General features: G+C 39.3%; 1 protein-coding gene across 2 annotated transcripts in view; it reads right to left on the reverse strand.

The window, feature by feature from the left end:
* ITGB6 (integrin subunit beta 6) overlaps nucleotides 1–27,597 on the reverse strand; it is a 101,319-nt gene that overhangs the window by 71,871 nt on the left and 1,851 nt on the right. Inside the window, 4 exon segments of one of the 2 annotated variants that reach the window (NM_001131561.1) lie at nucleotides 1,740–1,901; nucleotides 3,147–3,312; nucleotides 24,525–24,771; nucleotides 25,546–25,577. In NM_001131561.1, coding sequence (NP_001125033.1) covers nucleotides 1,740–1,901; nucleotides 3,147–3,312; nucleotides 24,525–24,771; nucleotides 25,546–25,577 — 607 coding nt within the window. 2 annotated transcript variants of the gene reach the window in all.

Raw genomic sequence — 27,597 nt, forward strand, 5'->3', positions numbered from 1 at the left:
GTGTTAGCTTTTATGATCTTGCCTCATTCAAAATGGAGCTTTTTGTGGTGCTTTTGAAAAGTTGCAAGAAAAGGGTAATGAAAAGGGGATCAATTTTCCAGTTCCTTGCCCCTCACTGACTAAAAGACAACAGCAGCTATCCTCACTGATATTGTAATATGAAAAGGCAGAGTGTGATTAAAGAATATACACATTTGGGGAATACTACTGATCAAATGTTTGGGGAAAACATTCACGTCGAAATTTAGAAATTTAGGTCAAGGAATACTAGTGAGTAATGAACTGTTGAGAGTTTTTAGAGAATAGTTTTCCAATTGACATTAGAATTCTAGGTTCCTGTCTCCCTCTTTCTCTCCCCCTGCACCCCCACCCTCTTTCTCTCTCCCCCACCTACGCCTCCACAGCATTGTTCTAAGAAGTCACTTAAATTCTGTGTACCATATTTCCCCAAGTGTTAAATGGGGAAAATATGACAATCTCAGACTGCTGCTTCAGAAATCAAATCTATTTTTTTTTTTTTTTGGAGATGGAGTCTTGCTCTGTCGCCCAGGCTACAGTGCAGTGGTGTGATCTTGGCTCACTGCAAGCTCCGCCTCCTGGGTTCACGCCATTCTCCTGCCTCAGCCTCCCGAGTAGCTGGGACTACAGGTGCCCACCACCACGCCTGGCTAAATTTTTGTATTTTTTAGTAGAGACGGGGTTTCACTGTGTTAGCCAGGATGGTCTCCATCTCCTGACCTCGTGATCCGCCACCTCGGCCTCCCAAAACTCTGGGATTACAGGCGTGAGCCAATGCGCCCGGCGTCTATTTCATACATTAGTTGGCACCCACTGTGTTATAGGCACTGTGCTATCAGGAAACAGAGATAATAAACCAGGCCTGACCTGAGGATTGTGCAAGAAAGACAGACAGATGTAAGAAAACATATTTCTACATAGAGATGTGCAAGAACACATCTGCGTATGCAACTGAAGGGAAAGACAATTGCTTCAGAGCCTGGCAGAGGTCAAAGAAGGCTCTCTGGGGGCAGTAATGACTGAACTGGCTTTTCAAGGATAATGAATAGTTTCTCAGCAGGCTAGGAGGGAAGGATATTCCAGGCAGAGGGAATAACATGTGCACAAGCATGGCAGCCTCATGGTCTTGTTCAGGAAAAGCAGCTGGATACATAGGGGTCTATTGAGGAGATCATGCATGTCCAAAGAGCTCTGAAATTTTTTCCTGGTTTTACAAAAGTCTGCTGTTTTCTTTGAATGTCACTAGCATTTTATAAATGACAAAAAATAAGCCAAAGGTTAACAAGCACCAACCAAGCCATACCTGACTAGTTGTTACCCATGGAACATGAAAGCATGGTCTGATTCAAGGACCATCATTCACCGCAAATCCTATGTGGTTACTGTTCTGGTCTGGGTCCCTCCTTTCTGAGGCTGTGGCTGAGAACAGAATGAGCTGCCTGTATTGCTTCACCAGCACCAGGCTTTTTGAGAAGTTGGGGAGGTTCTAGGATCATGGTGTTCATAGCAGATCCAACTTCCCACATGTCCCACCGTCCACCTATGCTCCGGTGGGAACCTCTAAGGATGGTGAGAATCTAGCGGGGGCAACTTGTTAATCCCAAATTAGAAAATGTGCACTGTTTTCACCAAGTGTGTGTTATTTCACATGTATTAAACTAGTTGTTGCTTCATTCTCCTACTTATAGCCCTGAAAACAGTACAGAGTGCAGGTTACACACCAAGACAGTTGACATGGAGTATTCATTCTTGCTGTCCAAGTGACAGAGCCCGTCATTAGGAATGACGATGCCTGCTAGTTTGCTGTCCATTCCAAAATGAGAATCAGCATCACTCACAAAGACCAGGAGGTGGAGGGAGTCATTCCGCCAGCCAATTTTTTCCTGCAGTGAGAAAGAAACATTTGTGTGATATTGGAGGGAGGCAAGCATTTACGGAGTGTGGATCAATTATGCTTGGACACATTTAGGTTATAAAAATAATATTGCTAGTCTATTTTAGCCTTTTTATCTATTGTGAATTGATAATATTAATGTTTGTAATAAAACATGAAATTCTGTGACATTTGCTTTTTCCCGGATAACATTTTCATATGATTTATGCTTCAGAAAAATATAGCTCCGCTACAATCAGTACGCAGTTGATCTTGACTTTTACACAGTTAAATTATTTTTACTATCCAGCTTTCAATTCTCCAAAAAAATTGAGCAGAGGAGGTCATAGATGGTCCCAAATCCAAATTGAAGCCAAACTCGTCAAAATGCAATGTTAAAGGGGCTCAGAGTAAGCCTGTTTCATTAAAATGTCACCCAACATTTAGGCACATATTTCTCTTTCTAATGATGTCATCCAAAAATTATGAACCTAATACAAGGATAAGAACTGCTTATGAAAGTATGGCCCGAAGGTCCTGCTAATTAAAATTGTCTGTTGTTGGTGTTTAGTAAAGCCCTCCCCTTTAATTAATATTAGTCCAGGAACTAATTGGGAAAAAATGCATCCTGGCTGTTCCATCCCACCTTATCCCTTTCCTTCCTCCTCTAATTCCTTGGCCCTCCCACCTTCTAGGAGCTTCAGCCCTGTTTATTTCTGGATATTTTTCATGAAGGGCTGTTGCCTAAAGACAGGGGAATCATTCTTGTGGATACTTGTCAGATAGTCAAGTAGAAGCAGTGTTCCCGTGATGTTGTAGAGACAGCAAACTTCCGAAGCTTATTTTGTTGGTTCAAAACAATAGCTATGTAGTCATATGTATGAACATATACTGACTCAGAGCATTTTAACTTTTTAAAATAAATGTTCTATCCTTGATTTTTTTGTCATGATTAATCCAAAAACTAATCTGATCTTGATCTTTGAAAATTAATCATGCATAGCTATTGTTTCAACTAAATTTTCCCAATACAACAATTTTCTTAGATTATTCAAACAGTAGCCATGAAGAACAGTCCCCATTTCAACATGATTTAATTAAACATTTGGTAAAAATTGTGTATTTTAAGAAAAATATGAAATATAGAAATTTAGAGATCAAAGGAAAGGAAATTAGCTAATCTTTTTGAAGTAGAATTATGAATAAGAGATGAATTTTATGTTAACAGAGTGAAACAGCACTCTCTTCAGCATACCTTACACACAGCAGCTTGCATAATTGCATCAAATCCACCTTCGGGTGTGTCAATATTAGCAGAAATTTTCTGATTCTTCACAATTTCATTGAATCTTTCAGCATCATTTGTCAATGGCAAAATATGCTTGAATCCAAATGTAGGTAAACAGAAGTATGGAATACTACTGCAAAAGTAAGATGCAAAGATACTATTGATGAAATATGATGCCGCACACAATTAATGGATCTGATAGCTTAGCAACATTCTCCTAAATGAAGATTAGTTTTTCTAAAGGGCCTGACTCTGTAACTCAGCTATGAATCTCATTGTTAAGGTTGTTGACATCATCCCCAACCCTTTCTATGTTGACCATATTAGCTAACACTTATTTAGAGCTTATTGTGTGTCTTGCACTGGCTCAAACTCAGATATCAGATAATCAGGTGATCAGACTCCAGTGTGTGTGTGTGTGTAATCACTACCTTCTATGGGCTCCCAACCAAAATTCACCACTAAGTTAATACAATGACAATTCCTTTGTATTCTGATATCTCAGGCTGTCATCAAGTGTGAATCACCCTGTAGCAAGACAAGAGAGGAACCTGTCTTCTTTTTCCTCTGCTCCCTCCTGTACTCCCAGGTCTGCCTGCCAAGGGCCCAACAATTGTAGCAGCATGCTTGATTTGAGAGTCCAACTCTACTGCGATTGAATAGGCCAGCCTAGAAATAAAACCACTACTTAAAGTACAATGTTACGATGAAATCTGCACCAAAGATATTACAGTAGAACACAAAAGGCTGATCATGAGTTCAGCCACATCTTATTTTGAAAGCAAATTTCTAGCTGTGCATGAAACTTTGGGCAAGTTACTCAACACTTTTGAGTTTTGGATTTTAAAATGAGGATAATCGTATAGAGGAGAGGTTCTCCACCTGAGATCCCTGGCCCAGCATCATAAGCATCACCTGGTAAATTGTTAGAAATGCAAAATCTGAACCTCTACCCAAGACCTGCTGAGTTAGCTATGCTGGGGGTAGGCTCACTGGCATGTATTGTACTAAGCCTTCTGGATGCATGCTAAAGTTTGAGAATCATTGGTGTAGAATTGCAAAGAGACAAAAGGCATAGCCCTTGGTGAGGGAATGATGTGCTGCCTGGGGAAGAACTGGTTGATTCTTAATATGGGCACATGTGGGGCCTGGGCCTTGGCTCTGCAGGTCAAGTAGCCTACTTTGCCAGCATGAGAAGGTGCATTTTTCAATGTTAGGCTTCAGTTCATCAAGTTCATCTGCCTGAGGTATACAGTTGATCTTCATTATTCACAGATTCTATATTTGTGAATTCACCTAGTTGCTAAAATTTATTTGTAACTCCCTAATTAATACTTGCTGTGTTTTCTGAGTCATTCGTGGACATGTGTAGACAGGCAAAACAAAACAACAAAACAAGAAAACCCAAAACAAAGCATCTCCCTATGTGCACATTCCCAACTGGAATCAACACGGTGGTGCTCTGCCTTCTTATTTCAGGCTCCGACTCTAAGCCAGTGTCTTTTTCACGGTCTACATAGTACCACCTTTCTTTCATTTTTATGCTTTTCATGGATGGTTTCACTGTTTAAAATAGCCCCCAAGCATAATGCTGAAATGCTGTTTAGTGTTCCTAAGTGCAAGAAGGCTGCGATGTGTCTCATGGAGAAAATAAGCTGTGTGAGACAAGCTTCATTCAGGCATGAGTTATAGTGCCTTTGTCTGGAGTTCAATGTTTATAATTCAATGAGATCTATTACATGTGGCATCTTTAAACAGAAGCACACATAAAATAAGGTTGTGTAGTGATTTGTTGATGAAAATGTGATAGCCAGAGGCTCGCAGGAACCTAACCCTATATTTTCCTTGGGAGCAATGATTCAATATTCGATAATTCATTGCTTGGAGCAAGTTTACGGAACATGACTACCATGAATAATGAGAATTGACTGTGTGTACAGATAGATCAGAATGATCATGGACTCTTTCACACTGAGTAAGGATGCTCTCACTGGGACCAGAATGCTGGTGCCTGTGAGTACCATCATTTTCTTCCTATCAGTAGACTTTCCTTGAAAGCAGGTGAGGTTTGGATGTGTCCCCAGGCTTCAGAACTAGGGGAAATGGAGGAACCCAGCACTGAATGGCATAGCCCAATATGTCCCAAGACGACCACCCCAGAATGGATGTTCTTGGTCACATCTGACCCCTCCCCAATCTGTGGTCCACTTCCTCAGCTAACACAAATTTGAAAAGCTCTTGCAACCAAAGGGACTGGAAGCTCTGGAAGTGTGTTGGCCAAGGCTCTTGGATGGATGTGGCCCACACTGGCCTCTGTGACATCCCCTTCTCTGTCCTGCCCTAGCCCACTAGGCCTCTCTGTCCTTTCAGCTGCATCAATACACCTAGTCTATTGGGTCCAGGGGCCAGTCTGTCGCTTCCAGGTAATTTTTATATTTCCTTTCCTAATTATTATGTTTAACTTTAACTCTCAGAAGACAACCTTATTCTCTTATTTTTAATATGGTTCATCAGGTTTCACTGAAACTCTAAAGTGTTGACCACAGACTGTATCTACCTAGCAGGGTTGTCATGAGGCTTGAATGAGATCAAATAGGCAAAGAATACAGCATGATGAGCTTTTCAGAGTTAATGCATAATAAACATGATTGTCATTTCTTACATAAATCACTTCACACAGTCTAGAACAGACCTAAGTACAGATAATGGATTTGGCTAATGGTATCTCTAGAATAATGTTTTTTCTTGATTAAAATAATAAGGCAGGTTCATTGAAGAAAATTGAGGTTTTATATGAAAGTGTAAAGAAAAGAATCAAAAACATAAATTGTAATTGTTGTGAGATTAATCATAGTTTATATGGTCATCTTTCTATTGCTGAGCATTTACTTTGAACATTTTTGTAATTAAATAATATAGTGATCCTTCTACATACACATTTACAAAATATTCCATATCCTTGCTTAAAATAAATTTTTTGATTGTGAGTTGCTGGGTTTTCTTTTGACTCATATTACCAAACTCTTCCAAAAAAGTTTGTATCCATTGCCATCTGTGGTATTAGTGTATGGCGTGGCATCTTTTTTTAAAAAAAAAACTATACTAGTTGATTAGCAAAAAATGGCATTTGTTAGTTTTAATTTTCATTTTATTATTACTAAGATTGAGTGCTTGTTTCCACTTATTAACATTTTGTATTTCTTCTTTTGTTAATTGCTAGCTGATATCCTTTGCTACATTTCTTATTCTAATGTAATTTTAAGAACCATCCTGGCCCGGCGCTGTGGCTCACGCCTGTAATCCCAGCACTTTGGGAGGCCGAGGTGGGCGGATCATGAGGTCAGGAGATTGAGACCATCCTGGCTAACACGGTGAAACCCCATCTCTACTGAAAAAAAATACAAAAAAATTAGCCCGGCGTGGTGGTGGGTGCCTGTAGTCCCAGCTACTCGGGAGGCTGAGGCAGGAGAATGGTGTGAACCCGGGAGGCAGAGCTTGCAGTGAGCCCAGATCACGCCACTGCACTCCAGCCTGGGCGATAGAGTGAGATTCTGTCTCAAAAAAAAAAAAAAAAAAAAGAACCATCCTAAAAATATTAAACTTTTTTCTTTGTAGTTTGTCTTTTAATTTTGTTCATGATGTTTTTGGATATATATCTTAAAACTTTTGATGCAGTCAAACTTCTTTCCACCTTCAAATCTAAGATGCATTTTTAAAGTGTGATATAAGGAAGGAGCCTGATTTTTTTCAAAATATTTAACTTGTTAAATGACAATAATGCAGTATATTTCTTAATTGCCCTTATAGCACTTGAAGTAGCTGTGGGTGGTAGAAAATACATTGGATTTAGAATAAAAAGAGTGAACAGTTATCTATCTTTTTTTTTGGAGATGGAGTCTCACTCTGTCACCCAGGCTGGAGTGCAGTGGCATGATCTTGGCTCACTGCAACCTCTGCCTCTAGGTTCAAGCCATTCTCCTGCCTCAGCCTCCCAAGTACCTGGGATTACAGGCTCATGCCACCACACCCAGCTAAGTTTTGTATTTTTAGTAGAGATGAGGTTTTACCATGTTGGCCAGGCTGGTCTCGAGCTTCTGACCTCAAGTGATGCACCCACCTCGGCATCCCAAAGTGCTGCGAGTACAGGCATGCACCACTGTGCCCAGCCAGTTATCTATCTTTGGGCAAGTTATTCAACACCACTGTCCTCAGTGTCCTCCTCCATAAAATGGGAATGATCATAATGTCTATTTCACAAAGTTGCCATGATGATTATATGAGATAAAAAGTATGTAATCATGTTAGGTACACCATTGTGCCTGGGACCTAACTATTCTTGGAAATTGTTTAATCTATTATTTGGGGCTACTGGTTCATACCATACCAAAATGACATTTGAGCATCTTCCAGATCCACAGAAGTAGCAGTCCTATCTTTTTGTGAGAGATTTGCATCTTTGTTGGTTAGAATTATCTGCTATGTAGATTTTACTAGAACTCTGTGCCTTTGGAAAGTGGAATGAAATTTTAATTTAACTCACCAAAGAAATTCAAGTGATAGGAGAGCTAAAGCAAAACAGAATGTCAGAGATGGCTCACGCCAGGGAATTTTGAGTGCAGATTGCCCATGTTTTGATCAGAGTTCATTTTCTTTTCTCTATCTTTCTCTCTCTCTCTCTCTTTTTTTTTTTTGAGACAGGGTCTCCCTCTGTAGCCCAGGCTGGAATGCGGTTGTGGTGGCACAATCTCAGCTCACTGCAACCTCCGCCACCGGGGTCAAGCAATTCTCCCACCTCAGCCTCCCAAGTAGCTGGGACTACAGGTATGTACCACCATACCCAGCTAATGTTTGTACTTTTTGTAGAGATGGAGTCTCACCATGTTGCCCAAGCTGGTCATGAACTCCTGAGCTCAAGCAATCTGCCTGCCTCGGCCTCCAAAAGTGCTGGGATTACAGGCAAGAGTTCATTTTCTAACAAATGTTCATATTTTGTTGTTACTTTCTTAGCCTACCAATTAAAAGAAATAGGCACCTCTCACCAAATTACTTGATTTTGTGTCCCTAGATAAAAAAGAGATTTGCATTTAAAATGCAAAATAATTATAAAACACAATATAAAGAAGTACTACTTCAATTTTTTGTTAAAATTTTAAATAAATATTTATAAAATAAGACTATAATCACATATACTAAAGCATTAATATTGTCTTTTCCTGAGTGAGGTTAGAAATGATTTTCATTTCTTACTTTTGTCTGTATTTTCACATGGGCTTATTACCTTTGCAATAAGAAACTATATACCATATACTCATATATGTTTATGTGCGTGAACATAGAGGAAATCCATTCTAGCATTTCTTTTCTTTTTTTCTTTTTCTTTTCTTTTTTTTTTTGAGATGGAGTCTCACTCTGTTGCCCAGGCTGGAACACGGTGGTGCCATCTCAGCTCACTGCAACCTCTGCCTCAAGTGATTCTCCTGCCTCAGCCTCCTGAGTAGCTGAGATTACAGGCATGCACAACCATGCCTGGCTAATTTTTTTTTTTTTTTTTTGGTATTTTTAGTTGAGACAGGGTTTCACCGTGTTGGCCAGGCTGGTCTCAAACTCTTGACCTCAGGTGATCTGCCTGCCTCGGCCTCCCAAGTGCTGGGATTACAGGTGTGAGCTACCACGCCCAGCCCATTCCAGCATTTCATGCTTAGTTTCCTCTTTTGCAAAACTACAATGAACTTACTATTGGTGTAAATTCAAAACAAAACAAAAAACACCACAGTATACATAAAATGATGTTTAAAAAATCTTTCAGCCGGGCATGGCGGTTCACGCCTGTAATCCCAGCACTTTGGGAGGCAGAGACAGGTGGATTACTTGAGGTCAGGAGTTCGAGACCAGCCAGACCAACATGATGAAACCCTGTCTCTACGAAAAATACAAAAAAAAATTAGCTGGGCATGGTGGCACACACCTGTAATCCCAGCTACTTGGGAGGCTGAGGCAGCAGAATCGCTTGAACCTGGGAGGCAGAGGTTGCAATGAGCCAAGATCGTGCCATTGCACTCTAGCCTGGGCATCAAGAGCAAAACTCCATCTCAAAAAAAAAAAAAACCTCCAAAATGTTGCTGTGTCTTAGACAGCAACAAAAGAAATTCTTTTCAAAAATCTAAACCACTTCAGCATTCTTAACAGGGTGAAATAAATTTTTAGTGACTCTCCATCCAGTAAAAATAAATGAGCTACTCCAGAAAACACAAAGATTAGATTAAAGAGCTGGGTTTGGTTTTCTTTCTTTTTATAGACCCTTGGACACTCTCTATGTTGCCCAGGCTGGACTCAAACTCCTGGGCTTAAGCAATCCTCCAGCTCTGGGACTACAGGCATGTGCCACTGCACCTGGAAAAAGGGTGGTTTTTATTTTTATTTGTATTTAACTTTTATTTTATGTTTAGAGGTACCTGTGTGGGTTTGTTATATAGGTAAATTGTGTGTGATGGGGGTTTGGTGTGGTGTTTAAAGTGTGGTACACAGACCCATGAGGGTCCCTGAGACCTTGCAGGAGGTCCTTCATGTTAAACTATTTTCACAGTAATTCAGAGATGTCATTTGCCTTCTTCACTGTGTTGACATTTGCACTGATGATATGAAAGCAGTAGTGAGAAGGCTGGTAAGATGATCAAATAGGAACAGCTCCAGTATGCAGCTCCCAGCGAGATCAATGCAGAAGGTAGGTGATATCTGCATTTCCAACTGAGGTACCCAGCTCATCTCACTGGGACTGGTTAGACAATGGGTGCAGCCTACAAAGGGTGAGCCGAAGCAGGGTGGGATGTCACCTCACCATGGAAGTGCAAGTGGTCAGGGAACTCCCTCCCCTAGCCAAGGGAAGCTGTGAGGGACTGTGCCATGAGGAATGGTGCATTCCAGCCCAGATACTTCGCTTTTCCCATGGTCTTCACAACCCCCAGACCAGGAGATTCCCTTGGGTGCCTATATCACCAGGGCCCTGGGTCTCAAGCACAAAACTGGGTGGCTGTTTGGGCAGACAGCGAGCTAGCTGCCAGAGTTTTTTTCATACCCCAGTGGCGCCTGGAATTCCAGCGAGACAGAACCGTTCACTACCCTGAAAAGGGGGCTGAAGCCAGGGAGCCAAGTGGTCTAGCTCAGCAGATCCCACCCTCATGGAGCCCAGCAAGCTAAGATCCACTGGCTTGAAATTCTCGCTGCCAGCACAGCAGTCTGAAGTCGACCTGGGACACTGGAGCTTGGTAGGCGGAGGGGCATCTGCCGTTACTGAGGGTTGAGTAGGAAATTTCCCCTCACCACCAGGAATTTCGAATTCGGCAGAGCTCACCACAGCTCGGCAAAGCCTCTGTAGCCAGACTGCCTCTCCAGATTCCTCCTCTCTGGGCAGGACATCTTTGAAAGAAAGGCAGTAGCCCCAGTCAGGGGCTTTTAGATGAAACTCCCATCTCCCTGGGACAGAGCACCTGGGGAAAGGGGCGACTGTGGGCACAGCTTCAGCAGACTTAAATGTCCCTGCCTGCCAACTCTGAAGAGAGCAGTGAATCTCCCAGCACAGTGCTCGAGCTGTGCTAAGGGACAGACTGCCTCCTCAAGTGGGTTCCTGACCCCCGTGCCTCCTGACTGGGAGACACATCCCAGCAGGGATCAACAGACACCTCATACAGGAGAGCTCCAATTGACATCTGGTGGGTACCCCTCTGGGCCAAAGCTTCCAGAGGAAGGAACAGGCAGCATTCTTTGCTGTTCTGCAGCCTCCGCTGGTGATACCCAGGCAAACAGGGTCTGGAGTGGACCTCCAGCAAACTTCAGCAGACCTGCAGCAGAGGGGCCTGATTGTTAGAAGGAAAACTAATGAACAGAAAGGAATAGCATCAATATCAACAAAAAGGACGTCCACACAAAAAACCCCACCCTAAGGTTACCAACATCAAATACCAAAGGTAGATAAATCCACGAAGATGAGGAAAAACTAATGCAAAAAGTCTGAAAATTCCAAAACCCAGAATGCCTCTTCTCTTCCAAAGGATTGCAACTCCTCGCCAGCAAGAGAACAAAACTGGACGGAGAATGAGTTTGACGAATTGACAGAAGTAGGCTTCAGAAGGTGAGTAATAACAAACTCCTCTAAACTAAAGGAGCATGTTCTAACCCAATGCAAGGAAGCTAAGAACCTTGAAAAAAGGTTAGAGGAATTGCTAACCAGAATAACCAGTCTAGAGAAGAACATAAATGACCTGATGGAGCTGAAAAACACAGCACGAGAACTTCATGAAGCATACACAAGCATCAATATCTGAATCAATCAAGCGGAAGAAAGGATATCAGAGATTGAAGATCAAATTAATGAAATAAAGTATGAAGACAAGATTAGAGAAAAAAGAATGAAAAGAAACAATCAAAGCCTCCAAGAAATATGGGACTATGTGAAAAGACCAAACCTACGTTTGATTGGTGTCCCTGAAAGTGACGGGGAGAATGGATCCAAGTTGGAGAACACTCTTCAGGATATTATCCAGGAGAACTTCCCCAACACAGCAAGGTAGGACAACATTCAAATTCAGGAAATACAGAGAACACCACAAAGATACTCCTCAAGAAGAGCAACTCCAAGACATATAATCATCAGATTCACCAAGGTTGAAATGAAGGAAAAGTGTTAAGGGCAACCAGAGAGAAAGGTTGGGTTACCCACAAAGAGAAGCCCATCAGACTAACAGCATATCTCTCTGCAGAAACCCTACAAGCCAGAAGAGAGTAGGGACCAATATTCAACATTCTTAAAGAAAAGAATTTTCAACCTAGAATTTCATATCTTGCCAAACTGAGCTTCATAAGTGAAGGAGAAATAAAATCCTTTACAGACAAGCAAATGCTGAGAGATTTTGTCACCACCAGGCCTACCTTACAAGAGCTCCTGAAGGAAGCACTAAATATGGAAAGGAAAAACCGGTACCAGCCACTGTGAACACATACCAAATTATAAAGACTGTTGACACTATGAAGAAAATGCATCAACTAACAGGCAAAATAATCAGCTAGAATCATAATGGCAGGATCAGATTCACACATAACAATATTAACCTTAAATGTAAATGGGCTAAATGCCCCAATTAAAATACACATAGTGGCAAATTGGATAAAGAGTCAAGACCCATTGGTGTGTATTCAGGAGACGCATGTCACTTGCAAAGACACACATGGGCTCAAAATAAAGGGATGGAGGAAGATTTACCAAACAAATGGAAAGCAAAAAAAGCAGGGGTTACAATCCTGGTCTCTGATAAAACAGACTTTAAACCAACAAAGATCAAAAAAGACAAAGAAGGGCATTACATAATGGTAAAGGGATCAACACAACAAGAAGAGCTAACTATTCTAAATATATATGCACCCAATACAGCAGAACCCAGGTTCATAAAGCAAGTCCTTAGATATCTACAAAGAAACTTAGACTCCCACACAATAATAGTGGGAGACTTTCACACTCCACTGTCAATATTAGACAGATCAATGAGACAGAAAATTTACAAGGATATTCAGGACTTGAACTCAGCTGTGGACCAAGCAGATATAATAGACATCTACAGAACTCTCCACCCCAAATCAACACAATATACATTCTTCTCTGCACCAAGTTGCACTTATTCTAAAATTGACCACATAATTGGAAGTAAAACACTCCCCAGCAAATGCAAAAGAACGGAAATCATAACAAACAGTCTCTCATACCATAGTGCAATCAAATTAGAACTGAGGATTAAGAAACTCACTCAAAACCACACAACTACATGGAAACTGAACAACATGCTACTGGGTAAATAATGAAATGAAGGCAGAAATAAAGAAGTTATTTGAAACCAATGAGAACAAAGACACAACGTACTAGAATCTCTGAGACACAGCTAAAGCAGTGTTTAGAGAGAAATTTATAGAACTAAATGCCCACAGGAGAAAGTGGGTAAGATCTAACATCAACACCCTAACATCACAATTAAAAGAACTAGAGAAGCAGGAGCAAACAAATTCCAAAGCTAGCAGAGGACAAGAAATAACTAAGATTAGAGCAGAACTGAAGGAGATAGAGACACAAAAAACCCTTCAAAAAATCAGTGAATCCAGGAGCTGTTTTTTTGAAAAGATTAACAAAATAGATGACCACTAGCCAGAATAATAAAGAAGAAAAGAGAGAAGAATCAAACAGACACAATAAAAAATGATAAACAGGATATCACCACTGATCCCGCAGAAATACAAAGTACCACCAGTGAATACTATAAACACCTCTATGCAAATAAACTAGAAAATCTAGAAGAAATGGATAAATTCCTGGACACATACACCCTCCTAAGACTAAACCAGGAAGAAGTCGAATACCTGAATCAACTAATAACAAGTTCTGAAATTGAGATAGTAATTAATAGCCTACCAACCAAAAAATGCCCAGGACCAGATGGATTCACAGCCAAAATCTACCAGAAGTACAAAGAGGAGCTGGTACCATTCCTTTTGAAACTATTCCAAACAATAGAAAAAGAGGGAATCCTCCCTAACTCATTTTATGAGGCCAGCATCATCCTAATACACAAGCCTGGCAGAGACACAACAAAAAGGAAAATTTTAGGCCAATATCCCTGATGAACATTGATGCAAAAATCCTCAAGAAAATACTGGCAAACCGAATCCAGCAGCACATCAAAAAGCTTATCCACCACGATCAAGTTGGCTTCATCCCTGTGATGCAAGGCTGGTTCAACATACGTAAATCAATAAACGTAATCCATCACATAAACAGAACCAAAGACAAAAATCACATGATTATCTCAATAGCTGGAGAAAAGGACTTCGACAAAATTCAACACCGCTTCATGCTAAAAACTCTCAATAAACTAGGTATTGATGGAATGTATCTCAAAATAATAAGAGCTATTCATGACAAACCCACAGCCAATATAATACTGAATGGGCAAAAGCTGGAAGCATTCCCTTTGAAAACCTGCACAAGACAAGAATGCCCTCTCTCACCACTCCTATTCAACATGGTATTGGAAGTTTTGGCCAGGGCAATCAGGCAAGAGAAAGAAATAAAGCAAATTCAAATAGAAAGAGAGCAAGTCAAATTGTCTCTGTTTGCAGATGACAAGACTGTATATTTAGAAGACCGCATCATCTTAGCCCAAAATCTCCTTAAGCTGATAAGCAACTTCAGCAAAGTCTCAGGATACAAAATCAATGTGCAAAAATCACAAGCATTCCTATACACCAATAACAGACAGAGAGCCAAATCATGAGTGAACTCCCATTCGCAACTGCTGCAATGAGAATAAAATACCTAGGAATCCAAGGGATGTGAAGGACCTCTTCAAGAACTACAAACCACTGCTCAAGGAATAAGAGAGGACAAAAACAAATGGAAAAACATTCCATGCTCATGGATAGGAAGAATCAATATCGTGAAAATAGCCATACTGCCTAAAGTAATTTATAGATTCAATGCTATCCCCATCAAGCTATCATTGACTTTCTTCACAGATTTAGAAAAAACTACTTTAAATTTCATATGGAATCAAAAAGGAGCCTGTTTAGCGAAGACAATCCTAAGCAAAAGAACAAAGCTGGAGGCATCATGCCACCTGACTTCAAACTATACTACAAAGCTACAGTAACCAAAACAGCATGGTACTGGTATCAAAACAGATATATAGACCAATGGAACAGAACAGAGGCCTCAGAAATAATGCCACACATCTACAACCATCTGATCTTTGACAAATCTGACAAAAACAAGCAATGAGGAAACGATTCCCTACTTAATAAATGGTGCTGGGAAAACTGACTAGCCATATGCGAAAAACTGAACTGCACCCCTTCCTTACACCTTATATAAAAATTAACTCAAGATGGATTAAAGACATAAACATAAGACCTAAAATCACAAAAACCCTAGAAGAAAATCTAGGCAGTACAATTCAGAACATAGGCATGGGCAAAGACTTCATGACTAAAACACCAAAAGCAATGGCAATAAAAGTCAAAATTGACAAATGGGATCTAATTAAATTAAAGAGCTTCTGCACAGCAAAAGAAACTATTATCAGAGTGAACAGGCAACCTACAGAATGGGAGAAAATGTCTGCAATCTATCCATCTGACAAAGGGCTAATGTCCAGAATCTACAAAGAACTTAAACAAATTTACAAAAAAAAAAAAAAAAACCATCAAAAAGTGGGCAAAGGATATGAACAGACACTTCTCAAAAGAAGACATTTATGCGGCCAAGAAACATATGAAAAAAAGCTCATCATCACTGGTCATCAGAGAAATGCAAATCAAAACCACAATGAGATACCATCTCATGCCAGTTAGAATGGCAATCATTAAAAAGTAGGAAACAACAGATTCTGGAGAGGATGTGGAGAAATAGAAATGCTTTTACACTGTTGGTGGGAGTGTGAATTAGTTCAATCATTGTGGAAGACAGTGTGGCCATTCCTCAAGGATCTAGAACCAGAAATACCGCTTGACTCAGCAATCTCATTAATGGGTATATATCCAAAGGATTATAAATCATTCCACTATAAAGACACATGCACACGTATGTTTATTGTGGCACTGTTCAAAATAGCAGACACTTGGAACCAACCCAAATGTCCATCAATGATAGACTGGATAAAGAAAATGTGGCACATATACACCATGGAATACTATGCAGTCATAAAAAAGGATGAGTTCATGCCCTTTGCAGGGATATGGATGAAGCTCAAACCATCATACTCAGCAAACTAGCACAAGAACAGAAAACCAAACAGTGCATGTTCTCACTCATAAGTGGGAGTTGAACAATGAGAACACATGGGCACAGGGAAGGGAACATCACACACCAGGGCCTGTTGGAGGGTGGGAGGCTAGGGGGAGGGATAGCATCAGGAGAAATACCTAACGTAGATGACGGGTTGATGGGTGCAGCAAACAACCATGTCACATGTATACCTACGGAACAAACCTGTACGTTCTGCAAACGTATCTTAGAACTTAAAGTATAATAATAATAAAAAATAGAAAAAAACAATACTTCTCAATACTCTATAAGATTTGTCTGATGAGAATGGTAGTGATATTAACAAATGTTATTTTTTTTGATATTGTATCATGAAATCTGGAAGGTCTGCATAGCTCACTGAATCAATATTTTACAAAGGACAAAGCATCATATTACAAAATCACACACTGGTTAAAAAAAGCCATTCAAAATGAAAAGAGACCAATGGCTTTTCATATTAACAACATGAAACATTCACTGATGTTTCAGATTCCTCATTGAAACTACTTTCACCTGTTATCTAGTTTTACCTGTTATCTACTATCACCTGTTATCTAGTTTGAAGGTAATATTGAAGAAGAATGTCCACAGTTATTGAAAAAAGCCATTATATGCTTCTTCCTTTTCCAACTATATTTTTACATGAGGTTTGACTTTCTTCATGGAATTCAATTTTTGAAAAAGGCGAAAGATTAAATGCAGAAGCAGATAGAGAATCCAGTTGTCTTCCATTAAGCCAGATGCTTAAAGAGATTTCCGAATATGTAAAACAGTGCCACACCATTTTAGAGCAGAAGGCCTGTTAATTTTTGTTTTGTTTCAGAAAATAGTTATTTTTCATAAAAACATATTACAGTAATATGCAGTGGGTTTATTATTATAGTTATTAAATAAATCAATAGATAATTATTTTAAAATGTTTCTGTTTTACTTTCTAGTATGATGATTATGGGTATATATAACCATAATCACAAACTAAAGCTCTTGGGGCTTTTAATTTTTAAGAGTCTAAGGGAGTCCTGAGATCTAAAAGTTTGAGGACCACTAGATTAAAATAACTAGAGATAAATTAGTAAGCGTTAATGAGAGCAAGAAAAAATTAACATTTGTTTTGAATGTCTGTTTTGTTCTGAGTTCATTTGGTTCTCACAATTACTCTAGGAGGTCAATATTATTGTTCCTGTTTATAGGTAATGAGACTGAGCTCAAAGAGAGTAATTGCTTATCCAAAGTTATGATTGTAACCCAGGTCTGAAAAATCCTATGCTCTTTCCTTTTACCTCTAATTGCCTTCCTACTAAGAACATTTTATTCTACAATTATAAGGTTTAGTTTGATCAGAGGATTGACTTTTTATCTTGACACGTACATGTATGTATGTGTGTATGCGGGTATACTATCTGGACAGAGAAACTAAGAGAGTTAGGGCTATAATGGAAATGGAAAACATATAATTTTGCCACCAAAAAAGAACTTGCTATTTATAACCTTAATGGTAAATTTTGCCAATAATAATAATCTTGAGAAAATAGGACATATTGAACCTTTTAAGATATCAAATAGATGATTCTCCTTCAGGTCTCCACTTTTTGCACCCCCTGCAGTGCTCTGGTCTCCCCCTAATCACACCCTGTTGTTGTTAATAGTAACTCCTATTTATTGAGAACATATCATGGTCAGGCCCAATGCCAAATGCTTTCAATCGTTAACTCATTCAATTCTTTTTTTTTTTTTTGTTAGATGTAGTCTCACTCTGTCACCCAGGCTAGAGTACTGTGGCTCAGTCTTGGCTCACTGCAACCTCCGCCTCTCTGGTTTAAGCGATTCTCCTGCCTCAGCCTCCTGAGTAGCTGGGATTACAGGCATGTCTCTCCATGCCTGGCTAATTTTTTTGTATTTTTAGTAGAGACAGGGTTTTACCATGTTGGCCAGGCTGGTCTCAAATTCCTGAACTTGTGATTTGCCTGCCTCGGCCTCCCAAAACGCTGGGATTGCAGGCATGAGCCACCACGCCTGGCCAACTCATCAATTTTTAGCTGGAGGCATCATGCTACCTGACTTCAAACTATACTACAAGGCTACAGTAACCAAAACAGCATGGTACTGGTACCAAAACAGAGATATAGACCAATGGAACAGAACAGAGCCCTCAGAAATAATGCCGCATATCTACAACCATCTGATCTTTGACAAACCTGACAAAAAGAAGAAATGGGGAAAGGATTTCCTATTTAATAAATGGTGCTGGGAAAATTGGCTAGCCATATGTAGAAAGCTGAAACTGGATCCCTTCCTTACACCTTATACAAAAATTAATTCAAGATGGATTAAAGACTTACATGTTAGACCTAAAACCATAAAAACCCTAGAAGAAAACCTAGGCAATACCATTCAGGACATAGGCATAGGCAAGGACTTCATGTCTAAAACACCAAAAGCAATGGCAACAAAAGCCAAAACTGACAAATGGGATCTAATTAAACTAAAGAGCTTCTGCACAGCAAAAGAAACCACCATCAGAGTGAACAGGCAACCTACAGAATGGGAGAAAATTTTTGCAACCTACTCATCTGACAAACGGCTAATATCCAGAATCTACAATGAACTCAAAGAAATTTACAAGAAAAAAACAAACAACCCCATCAAAAAGTGGACGAAGGATATGAACAGACACTTCTCAAAAGAAGACATTTATGCAGCCAAAAAACACATGAAAAAATGCTCATCATCACTGGCCATCAGAGAAATGCAAATCGAAACCACAATGAGATACCATCTCACACCAGTTAGAATGGCAATCATTAAAAAGTCAGGAAACAACAGGTGCTGGAGAGGATGTGGAGAAAGAGGAACACTTTTACACTGTTGGTGAGACTGTAAACTAGTTCGACCATTGTGGAAGTCAGTTTGGCAATTCCTCAGGGATCTAGAACTAGAAATACCATTTGACCCAGCCATCCCATTACTGGGTATGTACCCAAAGGATTAGAAATCATGCTGCTATAAAGACACACGCACACGTATGTTTATTGTGGCACTATTCACAATAGCAAAGACTTGGAACCAACCCAAATGTCCAACAATGATAGAGTGGATTAAGAAAATGTGGCACATATACACCATGGAATACTATCCAGCCATAAAAAATGATGAGTTCATATCCTTTGTAGGGACATGAATAAAGATGGAAACCATCATTCTCAGCAAACTATCATAAGGACAAAAAACCAAACACTGCATGTTCTCACTTATAGGTGGGAATTGAACAATGAGAACACATGGACACAGGAAGGGGAACATCACACACTGGGGACCGTTGTGGGGTGGGGGGAGGGGGGAGGGTTAGCATTAGGAGATATACCTAATGTTAAATGACGAGTTAATGGGTGCAGCACATCAACATGGCACATGTATACATATGTAACAAACCTGCATGTTGTGCACATGTACCCTAAAACTTAAAGTATACTTAAAAAAAAAAAAACACTCTTTGTGATTGGCATTGTTATTCTAGACTTACAGCGAAAACACCGAAGACTTGAGAGATGCAATGATTCACCTAAGGTCACATTATGAGTGAATATATGAATCAAGACTGAATCCAGGGCTGACTCCGAAGCCCTTGTGGTTAATCACCATGCGATACCATGTACCTGCTTCCTCAAAGGATTTCAGCTACTTGAGAACCGGGACCAGGTCTTTTTCTTCCAAATATACTCATGCCTAGCACATTGCTTGGTACATAGTTGGAACTCAGTAAATTTTTATTGAAGAAATGAATGAATAAATAAATGCATGAATAAAGTACAGTCAGAGGTGAATAAAGTACAGTCAGAGGTAAATAAAGAGCAAAACTGCTTTCATTTACTTGAAGCCCGATTAAGGACAGGGTCTTATTGTTAGTTCAAGGTGCTGGGCTACCAGTTTAGCTGAGCCATCCAACCTTGTTAATTTTAGTTATTTTCTCTGGTAACATTCCACACTCATTGGTTCCCATGGTTATTATTGTACTACGTGTTGCTACATCGTACCTGATCTGTGACATGAGGAATGATTTTAAATATATCCTCCGGGGCAGAGGTGGCACTTTGGAATTCTAGATGGAATTGCCCTACTAATCTCTCTATGGAAGCTTATTGTAGGGGAAAGACACACAATATACCAAAGAACTAAATACAAATTGTATTCAGGTATAATATTCTCTGATTTTAAAAATGGGGCCAAAAGCATTAGCAATACTTTTATGTTAGATAGTTAAGAGGTTGTTAGCACCAAGCTTATTTCCCTTTACAAGTGAATCAAGCAATTAATAACAATAATCATACCTTACTTTTTATTATACAGAATTTTTGAGGGTATAAATCTTTATAACTCTTTATAGAAATCTATGTATTCAGTGTTGCAGGAACTACTCGTAGATGCCACCTTGTAGCCATCTTTCTTTCTTCCCTAATAACAGAATGCTGATTTTGGAGGGGCATCTAGCAATGTGCTTCCTTTGTAGTTAACTGTGGTCATGTAACTAAGTGCCAGCCAATGAGATGCAAGTCTAAGGTGATGAGTATTTCTGGCAAAACCTCTTAAGTTGGGGAAATAAAATTTAACAACCATTTATAATTTTTTTTAAAAAAACTTACCAAGCAAGGAATAGAAGATAATTTCTTTCATCTGATGGAAGGAAATGAAAAACCACTAGCTAACAACATACTTAATGGTAAAACACTGATCCTTTCTCCCTAAGATCATGAACATGACTAGATTTTCCTCACCTACTACATCTATTTAAAAGGGTACTGGAGACCCAAGTCGGTGCAATAAGGTAAGAAATAAGAAAGAAGAAGCATAGATATTGGAGGAAAAAGAAGTTGTTATTCATAGATGATGTGATCATATACGCAGAAAATTCTAAGGAATCTATAAAAATCACACTAGAACTAATGAGAAAATTTATGAAGTTTGCAGGATACAAAGTGAATACGCAAAATCAATTGCAATTCTACATGTTATCCACAAAGAATTCGAAAGTAAAAATGTTAAACGTCTCTAGAAATAAATAAAACAAAACATGTGCAAGATATCTACCCTGAAAATGACAAAACATTGCTCTGAGAAATTAAACAAGATCTGAATAAATGAAGATATATGTCATGTAAAATGATTGGAAAATTCAATATGTGTAAGATGTTCAATATCCCCACAAATTGATCTATGGTTTCAATGTTGTCTCAATAAAAATCTCAGCATATTTTTTGAAGAAATTGACAAGTTGATTCTAAAATTTATGTGGAAATGCAAAGGATCTAGGATAAACAAAATGAAAGAACAAAGTTGGAGGATTTATGCTCCTGATTTCAAGACTTTTTATAAAGCTCAGTCAGGGAGGTAGTGAGGCATTAGTGGTTACATGGGTATATGCAATGGATCAATGAAACAGAATAGTGTCCAGAATTAGACTCACACATATATGGTCAATTGCTTGTCAACAAAGACATTAAGATAACTCAATGTGGAAAAGAAATTCTTGTGTAACAAATAGTGCTTGAACAACTAGCTATCTCTATGGAAACAAAAGATGAACCTAGACCTTTCTTCTCATTCCAAATACAAAAACTAATCTAAGATCAGAAGCCTAAATGTAAGCACGTTAAGCATAAAGCTTCTAGAAGAAAATATAGGAAGAGTCTTTGTGATCTTTACAGTAAGCAAAAATTTCTTAGGACATAAAATATACTAACCATAAAATTAAAAATTAATAAGCTGGACTTCATCAAAATTACAAACTTTTGCTTGACCAAAGGTATTGCCAGAAAAATTAAAACACAAGCTATAAACTGGGAGAGAATATTTTTGACAAAAATATGTATTTTTTGGCAAAATATATTTGACAAAAAACTTGTATCCAGCATATATAAAGTACTCTAACCACACAATATTGGAAAGACAGTCTAATCTTAAAAAAATGGGCAAAAGATTTGAAAAGAAACTTCACAAAATAAGAAATAAGAATGGCAAATAAACACAGGAAAAGATGCTCAACATCATTCATCATTAAGGAGATGCAAATTAAAGCTACAATGAGATGCTACCCCACACCTATTAGAATGGCTAAAATTTTAAAAACTGACAACACCAAGTGTCAGTAAGGATATAGAATATCTGGAACCCTGTCACACTACTGAAGGAAATGCAAAATGGTACGTTCACTTTGGAAAACAATTTGGTAGTTTCTTTAAAAATTAGAAGTATCATACAGTTCAGCAACTCCAGTTTAGGTGTCTATCAAAGAGAAGTAAAAGCATACATCTATACAAAGACTTCTATGCAAGTGCTCATAGCAGCATTTTCATAATAGCCCCCCAAAATGGAAACAACACAAATGTCCACCAATGAAAGAATGAGTAAATAAAATGTAGTTAATATATACAATGGATTATTAATTAAAACAAAAAGAAGCAAACTCCTGATACATACAAAATCATAGGTAAATCTTCAAAACATAATGTTGAACCAAAGAAGCCAAACACATAGGCCATATACTACATTATATATTTATATAAAATTCAGGAATAGGCAAAACCAATATAAATTATAGAAATAGAAAGTGGTTGCCTCTGAAGTGGTAGAACTGACTGTAATGTGAAATTTCTGAGGTGATGGAAATATTCTACATCATGTTTTGGATATTGATTGCAATGGTATATTTAACCATCAAAACACATGAAACTGAACGTTTTTGATCTGTGCATTTTAGGCATGTCAACTATACATTAAAAGGAGTTGCAAGCGAGTGGGCAGACAGTGCCCTTATTGCCCCTATTTTCCTCCTTTCCTTCTGACTGAAATGAAGAAGTAATGATTAGTGCCCCGGCAACATTCTTGGACCGTGAACATAAAATCCAAGTGTCAATAATGGTGAAGCAGAAAGGAGGAAAATGGCCTAGATTCCTCATGTTTATGGATCTGCCATACCACCCCTGAATGGCCTTTCTCTGTATTTTATGTAGAAGAGAAAAGAAAATATTGACTGGGCGTGCTGGCTCACGCATGTAATCCCAGCAATTTGGGAGGCCGAGGCGGGTGGATTGCTTGAGGTCAGGAGTTTGAGACCAGCCTGGCCAACATAGCGAAACCCAGTCACTACTAAAAATACAAAAATTAGCCGGGCATGGTGGCGGGTGCCTGTAATCTCAGCTACTCGGGAGGCTGACACAGGAGAATCGCTTGAACCCAGGAGGCAGAGGTTACAGTGAGCCGAGATCATGCCACAGCACTCTGGCCTGGGTGACAGAGTGAAACTCCATTTCAAAACAAAACACAAAAAACAAAAATGCTCTCTTTTTAAGCCACTGTCTCAGATACTTGCAACCAAACAAAATTTCTAAGTCTAACGATCACTGAGAAATTTCTTTTATGGTTAAATTATTTTTTATTATGTTAGATTGTAGTTGGGAACTACACTGAGATGTTTTTTAAATGGTATAATAAAAGCTGTTTATCTTTTATAGAGATTGATGCCTTTGGTGTATAAAAGTATTATAAATTAATAAACATTTGGAAAATTATTTCATATATACTAGATATATAGCAGTAATGGGCTTGCTTTTGGGACAAATCAAATCTTGGTACAGATCATGGATTAGTCACGTGGCCTTGGGCAAATAGCTAATCTCTCAGAGCCTCTTACTTCCTCTGAGTATAGGGCTGATGTTATTAAACTAGCTTTAACCTGCTGTTTAACCTGCTGTTATTATGAAGACTGAATGAGGTCATGTATGTAAAACTTTCAGCACAAGATCTGGCACAGAGCATTATGGTAGCTCATTTTCAATAGGAGAATATTTGATTCTGACCATGTCATTCACTGCACAGGTAAGCCATCACAAAGCAATTTGTCCTCTACCATCGCCTGCATAATATGTGGTTTTAATAGCTTATTATAGCATATGAGAATGGAGTCATTGCCTATGGAGTCATTTACTACGTAATTTAATAGCAGTGAAGGCTGCATTGGCCTTCTCCAAGCAATAAGAGAAACCAATATTTCCCAAAGTATGTCAGAGAAAGTTGCAAAAATTATTATTTTGCCAGAAGTCATTGTCATGGAGAAAGACTCCGGGAAAGTGAAGGTTATTCTCAAATAACCTCAGAAAGTGGTGGCCACTGAGGCTAGAAAGTGTCTGAGAGGCTGGGGCTGGGCACCATCCAATGGAGCCTATGGTGAAAGTTTTGGTTCCCTTGCCTGCATAACACACATTCTGGTTTGCCACATCCTGCCCTATACTGGGAGGCAAATGCAGAGGCCTCAAGGACCCACAGCTAGAACCATGTAGTTCAGATGACCTCACCTCCACTCTAAGCAACCTAGTCCCCTGAGAGAACTGCTGAGATCCAACCAGACAAGGCAGAAATGCCAGGGAGTTAGCAAGCTCCTGGAAAGTGCAGCTCAGAGCAGGAGTATCTCCACAGAAAATCAGCACACAAAGATGCCAAGAGAATCATTTACTTACCTGCAAGGGTTGGCAATTTCTTCCGGTGTTGTTTTCACAAAAGGGGATACAGGTTTTTCTACAAAAGATCCAAAGCCCAGTCTAAAGTTGCTGGTTAATTTAGACATCTCTTTGGAAAGCCGGGAGCCCAGCTCCTTGATTGTGTTGAGGTCATCATCCATGGAGGCAGAGAGGTCCATGAGGTAATACAAATCCACCGGGTAGTCCTCAGTCTGGCGGACATGCACCTGCAGAGTCTGCGCACCACCTGCAAAGCCCAACAGGAAAAGCAAACCCAGGAAAACACACTGAGGTTTATTTGCTACTGGCCACTCGCTGGGTCAGCTGGCTATTTCACCTCAATAAGAACTTACTGAAATACATATGATTTCATTAACTGTGTGGTCAAGATCCTAAATGAACCAACCCATTAAATTCTTTCAGCAGTGAGTTTAGAACTATTGGAGGATAAGTTAGGATATTTTATATCTCCTTGGGAGAACTAGCATCCATTTAGATAGAAGATAAGCTGAATTTTTTGTGTGTCATTTTAGAAAAGGGGAACCAAATAAAAGAGAGTTTAAATCTACATTACAACCCTTGAAGAAATGTGAGGTAAGCCTTAATAACATTTGAGTAATTTATATGGTTACTATTAGAGAAGGCTTTTTTAGTAACACAATTGGGGTGCCAGGGGCCAATGTGAATAAAGAAATGTGTGAGCCTAGCAATTTTCTATTTTCTTAAGAATGGGAAATTCGAGTCATAATAATCAATGATATGTAATATGATACAAGACACATTAGTGGGGTAGCAGAATTACCATATATGACATTAGATCTATTTACATGAGCCAAATCCTAACATACCTGGTCTCAACTTAAGGATCAAGCTTTGAGGTGCAATCTGAACAATGTCAGAACTATTTTTCTGTCTGCCTACACTGAGAGGCTTATTTTTAAGTATTTCTACTTGGGAGACAGGGTTTTCGATGAAGTTTAATTGACATCCTTTAGCTAAAAGGTTTGCTGGGGTATCACACCTTTCGCCAACTCCAGATGGACGGGTAAAATTCTAAAAAAGAAAAAGAAAAACAATAACCAGAAAAAGAAAATAAATCTGAATTTCTTTATAAGATACCAGCAATTGAAAGTTTTTCTGCACACTTTGCTAGTTAAGCATCTTGCCATATTGTATCCCTACGTGACTAACATTGATTATAGGTCTAAAGTTAAGTTATAGGTGAACAACCAGAGAATTCTGTCAGTAAAATTCTGAGTAAAACTGGAGTCTCCTTTTAATTATATTCAATTGAATTCACATAACAATTGCATGTGTGTGTGTGTGTCTGTGTGTGTGTGTGTCTGTGTCTTAAGCTCACTTCTTTAAAGCTTTGTCCCAGGCCATGACCAGATCCTTGAAACAGTTGGGTTCACAGAGCTGACATCATCCCATGAATTTATCTGCTCAGGGTGACCTGTAGGTTTGATTCCACGATCAAATCTTTATCACTAGATTTGGGAATTGACACACTGTCCAAGGGCTCCAGGGTGTCAATCCCCAAATCTAGTGATAAAGAGAGATTCTGCAGATTCCTAAAGGGTAGGGATTGCAACATCTCCCCCATGTAGCACTCTCTGCCAGTTGTATGCATTGGTCTGTTACCCTTATATTGCAGCATTACTTCACCTAAATTGACCTCCTGTGGACTTCAAACCCAGAGTCTTGAAGTATTCTAGTTCAAGATCCTTTATAACTTTCTCCAAGATTTGAAAGTGAGGAAGAAAAGTGAAAAAGATGGGTTAAAAGTCTGCTTTTCGCTGGCGCCTGTAGTCTCAGCTACTAGGGAGGCTGAGGCAGGAGAATGGCGTGAACCCAGGAGGCAGAGCTTGCAGTGAGCCCAGATCACACCACTGCACTCTAGCTTGGGCGACAGAGCGAGACTCCGTCTCAAAAAAAAAAAAAAAAAAAAGTCTGCTTTTCTGCATGGGACACAGGAGTTTCCCACAAGGAAACTGCAGAGGGGCAGTGAGATGTAGTCTTTCCCAGCAGAGATGTGGCCGTACAAATTCTGAAACACCCGAAACAGGGAGATGGAGCTAATAGATTAAATACCTGTCTTACCTGATAGGCATGGCTGCTCTAGAGCGGGCATGACACTATGCAAAGGGGAACTTGTTGCCCATTGACTTTCATGCTTAGACAAAACCAAACCAATGCTCATACTATTTTCCTTGCCTCTTAGAACTCCAAGCCACTCTTGCTGTTTTCATCAACTAGGAAAGTTAGATTTCTTCTGAAATTGATTTTGAGAATACAATTTGTTATCTATCAGTAGGCCTGTGTGTGTCTGAAGCTCTAGGCCAGGCATGGCAAACTGTAACTTCCCATGATGTAACCAAGGGAAACAGTGGCTGGCCAAGGCTTCAGAATCCTTCTCAACACAGTGTCATTGCTATCACCTCTAGTCATAGCCTTTGCCAAAAGATCATTTTCTACCTGCCCTAAGCAGAAGCCTAATTTACTTTTTGCTCCAACTGCCTCAACTGGCATCCTCATAACTACTTCTAATATTAGAGTGGCCTCTTAGAATAATTTGGTTTTACAATTTGACAACAATTTGGCTACCAAGTATTATACACAAGTAAAGTTATCAGCAGCAACTTAGGAAACTCTCTTCAGTAAATGCTGAAAAATGCATTTAAATGAAAATTCTAGGCTGATTTGTTGTTGTATCTCTCTGGCATGAAACTAATACTTCTTCAAGAAGTCAATATCCAAAAAACATGATTTTTTCCCTCCTTGTATATTCTCAATCCTGCTTTGATACAGGAACTAAAAAAAAGCATAATTCTCTTGAATTTTGTTTGTGGCTGTGTTGGTCAAGGCCGTAGTAGGGGACTGAGCTGCGTCTGTGCTCTCTTGTCTGTGAGGCCACACTTCATGGATACACACTGAACTCAGAGTTTGGGTTTCCACAGGTAGAACCCAGTTCTGAGTTTGGTGTCGAGGTTTGTTTGTCTTTGAGCATGCTACTCAGCTCTCACTGCACTTGGTATTCGTATGGTTTGATTTATGTTTAGATTATCTTTGT

Source organism: Pongo abelii, chromosome 11 (assembly GCF_028885655.2).
Source record: "Pongo abelii isolate AG06213 chromosome 11, NHGRI_mPonAbe1-v2.0_pri, whole genome shotgun sequence".
NCBI classification, from domain to species: Eukaryota; Metazoa; Chordata; class Mammalia; order Primates; family Hominidae; genus Pongo; species Pongo abelii.